General features: G+C 50.7%; 1 protein-coding gene across 2 annotated transcripts; it reads left to right on the top strand.

The window, feature by feature from the left end:
* Window positions 1–2293: 2293 nt before the first annotated feature.
* Window positions 2294–7520, top strand: PPIL1 (peptidylprolyl isomerase like 1). 2 transcript variants are annotated; one of them, XM_039537202.1, is made up of 4 exons: window positions 2294–2470; window positions 2918–3072; window positions 4951–5019; window positions 6129–7520. In XM_039537202.1, the coding sequence occupies exons 1-4, from the start codon at window positions 2415–2417 to the stop codon at window positions 6347–6349; spliced, it is 501 nt and encodes a 166-aa protein (XP_039393136.1). In that variant the 5' UTR covers window positions 2294–2414; the 3' UTR covers window positions 6350–7520. The 2 variants fall into 2 exon arrangements, with proteins under 2 accessions (XP_039393136.1, XP_039393137.1); XM_039537203.1 differs by having other exon boundaries at window positions 2446–2577.
* The last annotated feature ends 319 nt before the right edge of the window (window positions 7521–7839 follow it).

The following is a 7839-nucleotide window of genomic DNA, read 5'->3' as shown; positions in this document are numbered from 1 at the left end:
AGAGGATTGGGCCAAAAGAAATATGATGAGGCATGCACTGCTACAGACCAGGGACCGAATGGCTGGGCAGCAGTTCTGCAGAAAAGGACCTAGGGGTTACGGTGGACGAAAAGCTGAATATGAGTCAACAGTGTGCCCTTGTTGCCAAGAAGGCTAATGGCATTTTGGGTTGTATAAGTAGGGGCATTTCCAGCAGATCAAGGGATGTGATCATTCCCCTCTACTCAGCACTGGTGAGGCCTCATTTCATAGAATCATAGAATTCAAGATCAGAAGGGACCATTATGATCATCTAGTCTGACCTCCTGCAAGATGCAGGCCACATAAAGATCACCCACACAAACCTCCAGGGCCATTGCCAATCTTCCTGGAGGAAAAATGCATGCGGGCAAGACTCTCAGCCAAACCCTCTGAAAAAGATTATATCATACCATTGACCCATTGTACTATTTACAGTGTGGCACCGTTATCCTATCATACCATCTCCTCCATAAACTTATCATGCTTAATCTTAAAAGTCATAGGTCCTTCTGATGGTTAGAAACCTTCTAATTTCAAGCCTGAATTTCCTGACTGACAATTTATATCCGTATTTATCCTCTGATATATTTAAAGAGTGTGATCATATCTCCTCTTATCCTTCGAAAGGCCTTCCATTCCTCGGATCATTCTAGTGGCCCTTCTTTGTACCTGTTCTAGTTTGAATTCATCCTTCTAAAACATGGGAGACCAAAACTGCACACAATACTCAAATGAGGTCTCAACCCAAGACGCTTATTTGGAGTACTGTGTCCAGTTTTGGGCCCCACACTACAAGAAGGATGTGGACAAATTGGAGAGAGTCCAGCGGAGGGCAACAAAAATGATTAGGGGGCTGGAGCACATGACTTATGAGGAGAGGCTGAGGGAACTGGGATTGTTTAGTCTGCAGAAGAGAAGAATGAGGGGGGATTTGATAGCTGCTTTCAACTACCTGAAAGGGGGTTCCAAAGAGGATGGATCTAGACTGTTCTCAGTGGTAGAAGATGACAGAACAAGGAGTAATGGTCTCAAGTTGCAGAGGGGGAGGTTTAGGTTGGACATTAGGAAAAACTTTTTCACTAGTAGGGTGGTGAAGAACTGGAATGGGTTACCTAGGGAGGTAGTGGAATCTCCTTCCTTAGAGGTTTTTAAGGTCAGGCTTGACAAAGCCCTGGCTGGGATGATTTAGTTGAGTTTGGTTCTGCTTTGAGCAGGGGGTTGGACTAGATGACCTCCTGAGGTCCCTTCCAACCCAGATATTCTATGACTAGCAAAGCAGTGTGAGAGACAGCCCAGGCTATAGAGTCAAGGGGGCACAGCACTACCCCAGTTTCAGGTTGCACCCTGGGGATCCCAACAACCTCTCCCAGAACTGTGTAGGCTCAGCTGTGACCCAAGACTGTGATCTCCCCACCCAGGGCCAGAAATGGAGGACACCAGACAGTGTGGGCCTGATATGCACCAAATGCCCAAGAGGTGCCAGGCTTGGGTAGAGGGACATTGAAACCCAGGTCCCTTCTGCCTGCCCCAGGGCAAGTCAAAAATCTCCCCACACCTTTGGAAGAACAGAGGTCAACTCTGCCCACCTCCAACATGTTCCAGCGTCCAAAGCGAGGAGTCCGTGAGGCCTTTTGGAGGCTTCTGCCTCCACCTACTGGCCGTTTGCAAAACTATTAATGGGGGGGGGCACTAAATAGCTTTCACAGGAGCTACTGCTGAGTCCTAGGGGCCTGACCTCCCACTGATGCAACACGGCCCCCGCGTAACAGAATAAACCAAACACAAGTTAACTGAGTAACAACAGCCCCACCGTCGCGAGGGCCGGCTCCGCTCCGCTGCGGGCAACACCCTGCAAAGTTAAAGGGCCCACAGGGAGGCCAAGGCCCTTGGTAGGGTTTTAACTTGGACCCCTGGTGGGTCTCGCCCACTACTGGTGGATGTTGAGAGTGACTCCAGTCCCTGCCCCCAATCCCCACTCCAGACCCCCCGCACCCCAATCCCCCTACCACCGAGCCAGCCCCACCCTGTATCCCTGTGGTTCCGCGGGAGGCGGCGCTGCCCCCGCCCATCGCTCACCCGCTCCGTCCGGCCCCGGCCCGGGGTGCCACTCCGCCCCTCCGCACAGGCCCCAGCCGAGCGGAATCACGGCATGGAAGGAGCGTGGCTAAATTCGAATTCTCCCTCCTGGACGTCACAATAACAAAGTTACCGCCCAGCGCGATGATTGGTGGCTCCTCCCGCCCCGCCTGTTTTAGACCCGAGCGGCCAATGAAAGCTTGGCCCCCAGCGCACCCGCCCGCGTCCCAAAAGAGGAGGGAGAGGGTTGGCTGTGACACCGGAGGTGCGCAACGCTGCTGGTCCCCCGGGCGGAGTGTTTCCGGCGTGCGAGCAGCATGGCCGCGGTGCCCCCCGACTCCTGGCAGCCGCCCGCCGTCTCCATGGAAACCACGTGAGGGGCCGCTGGGAGCTTCCATCCTCCCTGCCCGCGGGGGCCGCCTGGGTCTCTTCGCTCGGCCCAGCGGGCGGGTCCGGGGCTTCGCGCGGCGCCCAAGCCCGGTTCGCAGGCTGGCAGCGGGAGGGGGCGCGTCCGGGGCTCACAGCACGGCCTGCCCCAGGCCTCGGCTGTGGCGTGGGCAGCGGCGGGGTGTTCCGCGTGGGGAGCCGCTCCCCGGAGCCCGGCGGCTGGCTCGTGTCCGCCCAGGGCGGGGGGCGGAAGTGACCTGCCGGGCAGGGTGGGAGGCGAGCCCCCGGGTGCTCGGGCTCTGAGCCGGCACGATACTGGCCCCTCGCACCGCAGACCCCGCAGGGTGTGTCTGTCTGTAGGTCTGATCGCCGCTGCCGCCCCTCCCAGGCGCTGGGGAGCCCTGAGCCCTTTCGGTGTGTTTCCCTCCTGTAGCATGGGGACCATTGTCCTGGAGCTGTACTGGAAACACGCGCCCAAGACCTGTAAGAACTTCGCTGAATTAGGCAGGCGAGGTTATTACAATGGCACAAAGTTCCACAGGATCATTAAAGACTTCATGATCCAAGGGGGAGATCCGACGGGAACAGGTAAGGCCCAAAGCGAAAGTCGGTGCGCTGGGTACACAACTGGGAGCCTGGTCTGCTCTTCATGGGTGCAGGGGGCGTGAGTGTCTGCGGGAGCTAAACCTCCCTGGCAGACCTCAAGGAAGCATATGTGTGGTGACGCTGCCTGCTCCAGTGTATGCCCTCGGCGTCCCAAGGGCTGGCCATCCCAGGGAGGCCAGAGGACTGAAGGAGGTGTAAAGTAAAGTGGAAGGATGGCCCAGTGTTTATGACACTAGTATGGGACTGGGAAAACCCAGGTTCAATTCCCTGTGCCCATAAAGATTTCTAGTATGATCTCGACCAAGTCATGTAGGGTAGGTCTACAGGCTGCCTGTAGAGTACAGATAAAAGCACGACCAGCTAGCTTGCGTATAAACAGCAGTGTAGATGGTGAGGTAGAGCTTAAGAGTGTCTTACATGCCTGAACTCCTAGGGTATAAACCCTCCGCGTTGTATAAACACCCAAGCAGTGCCTCCCACCTCCACACTGCTATTTCCTGCTGCCGCCTCCTGCTGCCAGAGTCTTTCCCCATTGCAGTGAAAGATTCCAGCAGTGGAAAAAAGGCTCTGTCGGGGGAGGCAGTGTGGAAAAGGCTCTGGCAAGGGGGGAGCCTTTCAGTGTGGTATGCAACTATATGTGTAATTCCTATACTCTACACGCTGCCATTAGCGTAGATGTAGCCTTAGTTGTTCTGGGCCTCAGCTCCCCATCTGTAAATTGGAACTAATAGTATGGCCCTACCTCACAGGGGTGTGTGAGGTTAAATACATTACAGGTTGTGAGATGCTTTGATTCTGTGGCAATGGGAGCCCTATTAGATTGCATTACCTGGAAGCAGAGTAAACGCCCAGTGGCAATGTCAAAGTGGCAGCAGCCCCTAACCCCCATGGTTCTAGACTTGCAGGTTCCTACAACATGACTGCTAGTCTGTTCTTATTAAGACAGTAAATAACATAATGCCACAATATCAATTCATGGTACAGCCAGTCCTTGAACAGTGCAATGCAGTTCTTGTCGCCCCATCTTTAAAAAGATATATTAGAATTGGGAAAGGTACAGAGAAAGGCAACAAAAATGATTAGGGGTATGGAACAGCTTCCATATGAGGAGAGATTAAAAAGACCGGGACTGTTCTGCTTGGAAAAGAGACAGCTAAGGGGGGGCTATGATAGAGGTCTATAAAATCATGACTGTTGTGGAGAAAGTGACTAGGGAAGTGTTTACTTACCCCTTATGAAATTCATGGGCAGCATGGTTAACACAAACAAAAGAAGATATTTCTTCACACAATGCACAGTCAACCAGTGGAACTTGGTGCCAGGGGATGTTGTGAAGGCAAAAAGTATAACAGGATTTAAAAAAGAATTAGATCAGTTCATGGAGGATAGGCTCTTCAATGGCTATTAACCAAGATGGGCAGGGACCAGCCCCATGCTCTTGGTATCTCTAAACCTTTGACTGCCAGAAATGGGGACTGAATGATGGGCTGTATCTAGGGTGACCAGACAGCAAGTGTGAAAAATTGGGACGGGGTGGGGGGGGGGGGTAATAGGAGTCTATATAAGAAAAAGACTCCAAAATTGGGACACCCTACTGACAGGGTGGGTTTTTTGTTTTTGCCCCAGATCCCTAAATGGCCCCCTTAAGGATTGAACTCACAACCCTGGGTTTAGCAGGCCACTGCTCAAACCACTGAGCTATCTGTCCTGTGCTGAGCATCACATGTTACAAACCTGAACAAGAACTGAACAAACCTCATTTCCTAGACTGTTGGCTGGCACTTGTATGACAGTGAGCGTGGTCCTGAATGTGTAACATGGCTTTCTGAATTGGCATATCTGCTTTTCTCCGCTGGGCAGGCAGAGGGGGTGCATCCATTTATGGGAAGCAGTTTGAAGATGAACTTCATCCAGAACTAAAATTTACAGGTAAGTGCCATTTGAGGGACCTGTGTGGATGTTTTGTTAACCTTGCAGGTTGGGCATAGCACCAATTTAGGGCTCAGTCTCACTGTCTTTATACAGAAGTCATTGGGAGTCAGGGTGAAGTGAGGGCTGCAGGCTTGGTAGCTCTTAACAACAAGTGAAGCATTAAAGAGACTTGGCAGGAAATGAAAAAGTAACAACTAACTAGGGTCGCCTTGCAGACAGATAAACGATAATATGGTACCCTCTCCTCCTCAAACAAATGGAATTGAGGAGCTATGACCCACCCCTAAGCCTGCAGAGTTAATGCTGCAGCTGTCCTGTTTTCAGCTAAGTAGTCTCTTCCCAAGGATAGTTATGGAGATAAACCTATCTCATAGAGCTGGAAGGGACCCTGAAATGTCATCAAGTCCAGCCTCCAGTCTTCACTAGCAGGACCAAGTACTAATTTTCCCCCAGATCCCTAAGTGGCCCCCTCAAGGATTGAACTCCCAACACTGGGTTTAGCAGGCCAATGCTCAAACCACTGAGCTAGTTAATCAGTGGTCTAATGCCAGTGGAACTCCTTGTGCTAAATCACAAATCCCAAGGGCTGAATGATGTGTTTGCCGCCTTTAAAATTATTTCTGTGAATCAAGGTAAAGGTCGGCTGGGTTGTTACAAACACAATGTTTTGAACTCGCCTGGGAGTGCAGTGTGGCGATAGGCTTCCTGTGTAATACAACTAAACTGTTCTTACATTCTAATTCAGCTCGTAAAGACCTCAACTTGCGAGGGCTCCTGGGCCCCCTTCTGTTGTTTATACAGGAGTTACAATGCACCGGCATCCTTATGGGAACAAATTACAGTGTGTGAGTCTCACTTAATCAAAATTACCCTAGCTGAGCACACAAAGGATGTTTAACAGGAGTAGAGAATAACTGTAAGAAGCTTTTTGCTGTATGTTTGATCCTGGTAATTAAGCCATATGACTGGATCCTTAGTTGCTACCAGAAGTAATTGGCTTAGGAAGAGACTGATCTGGTTTTTGGGTTTGGTTTGGTTTTAACTGAAACTGGCTTCAGATCTTCGGCCTAAGGGCAGGTTACTAACTTGTACCCGTTCTTTCAAAGGTGCAGGAATCCTTGCCATGGCTAATGCCGGCCCAGACACGAATGGCAGTCAGTTCTTTATAACCTTGGCACCAACCCAGTGGCTCGATGGGAAGCACACTATCTTTGGCCGTGTTTGCCAAGGGATCGGGGTGGTGAACAGAGTGGGCATGGTGGAGACAAATGCCCAAGATCGCCCAGCAGATGATGTGAAGATTCTGAAGGCTTACCCATCGGGTTAGACCAGGGTCCTCTGCAGTTAATCTGTTGGCACTCCCGTGTGTTAAATCCTGTATCCCCCATGGGATTGTCCTGTCATTCCAGGGAATGCGAGCCAGTGGTTTAGGCCCAGCGTTTACCTACTCTACAATCTATTTGAGGCAGCTTTTTTTTTTTTAAAGTAAAGCGGATTTAAAAATATCTACAATTAGTTTGCCTAGGAACTAAAGTGAACCGGGTTCTCTTCATGAGCGCTGGCAGTGCTGTTTCTCCTGAGCTACCTCCTGCCTCACTGGGGAAAGGGTCTCTTGTCAAAGCCTTGTGGCCTGAAATTACCCCTGCTGAACCCTGTTTTGGTTGGTGTGCCCAGGGTGCAAGTACCCACCATGCCACCCCTTTGCTCTCTGTTCTGAGTGGTAAGGGAACTGTCTCATGCAAAGGCCACACAGAGCAGATGGCTGGCATGCCATGCATACTCACAGCTGTGCTGCAATCCAGTGTGGCTGTTGGACCTCAGCAGCAAAGGAGCAATAACAAGGTTGCCGCACTCTCGCCTTTGAGGGTGAGGGAGTTGACATGTTGAGAGAAGGAAGATTCTAATCAGGAGAGTCTGACAACTTGCACCCTCATTTATTGGTAAACGTTGGGCCTAGCCAGCTTGACGGCATCCCCTTTAACACACTCTCTGAGCTGGGCAATCAGTGACTTTCTTATTTTTCTAAAAGGCAACCAAAAGGCCATGTTAATCTATAGGATCATTTGAACCAAGAGTACAGTGGAACATGATTAATGTGCCAAACTGGACTAGGAGAACAGGCAGTGGGAACTTTTCCCCAGCACCCAAGAACCTATTCCAGCAGGTAGGGCTACCTTAAATGTCATTCATTCATGTTTAGAATGAACTTGTAAGGAGAATCTACAGCTTCCTGGAGAAGAGCAGAATCTTCCATGGTCTCTAGGATATGGATACCGAATCCCCCTCTCTCAGAGAACTGAGTTTCTGTGAAATCTAATTCAGCCCCCCTGTTAAAGCTCCTTGTCACAGGAGACTTGTTGCAGGAAGATGTGTGCGTGCATGGAAGATCAGTGTGCTCTCGTATACTCTTTGTAATACATGGATTTTCTTAAAATAAAGGTCTGAAATGCATTCTGTAGAGGGCATGGTTGCTGATGTGGGGCAGGACTCAGTGTCAATGGGCCTGCGACTCCATTGCTTTAATACAACTTCTTTTAAAGTGGAAGAACATTCCCACTGAAATAACGCTTTCAGGCTCTGCCTCAAATGCCACTGAAAGCATCTCCCACTGTGTTTTTCTCTGCTGGTGAAACTTAATAACTTCCAGGGCCTCTGATTGAAGAGCTTCTCTCCTTGGGGACAGCAGTCTCCTGAAGAGAGGCAGGTAAGCAAACAATGACTGGTTGAGTTGAAGGGGACTGCTCTTGCAGTAGCTGCAGTAGGCTGAGGCAAGTTCACTGCTGCTCTGATCTCTGTCCCTGGAAGTGCTAACTAGGT

The sequence above is a fragment of the Mauremys reevesii genome, linkage group 4 (assembly GCF_016161935.1).
Source record: "Mauremys reevesii isolate NIE-2019 linkage group 4, ASM1616193v1, whole genome shotgun sequence".
Classification (NCBI taxonomy): Eukaryota; Metazoa; Chordata; order Testudines; family Geoemydidae; genus Mauremys; species Mauremys reevesii.
The sequence above is the reverse complement of the archived record's forward strand: the minus strand, read 5'-3'. Positions and strand labels throughout refer to the sequence as shown.

Bases quoted from the DNA above. Each gene is read 5' to 3' on its own strand.
- PPIL1 (XM_039537202.1), top strand. From the start codon at position 2,415: ATGGCCGCGGTGCCCCCCGACTCCTGGCAGCCGCCCGCCGTCTCCATG. The intron at 3,073-4,950 runs GTAAGGCCCAAA...TCCGCTGGGCAG, and splicing joins GGGAGATCCGACGGGAACAG to GCAGAGGGGGTGCATCCATT. The intron at 5,020-6,128 runs GTAAGTGCCATT...GTTCTTTCAAAG, and splicing joins TCCAGAACTAAAATTTACAG to GTGCAGGAATCCTTGCCATG.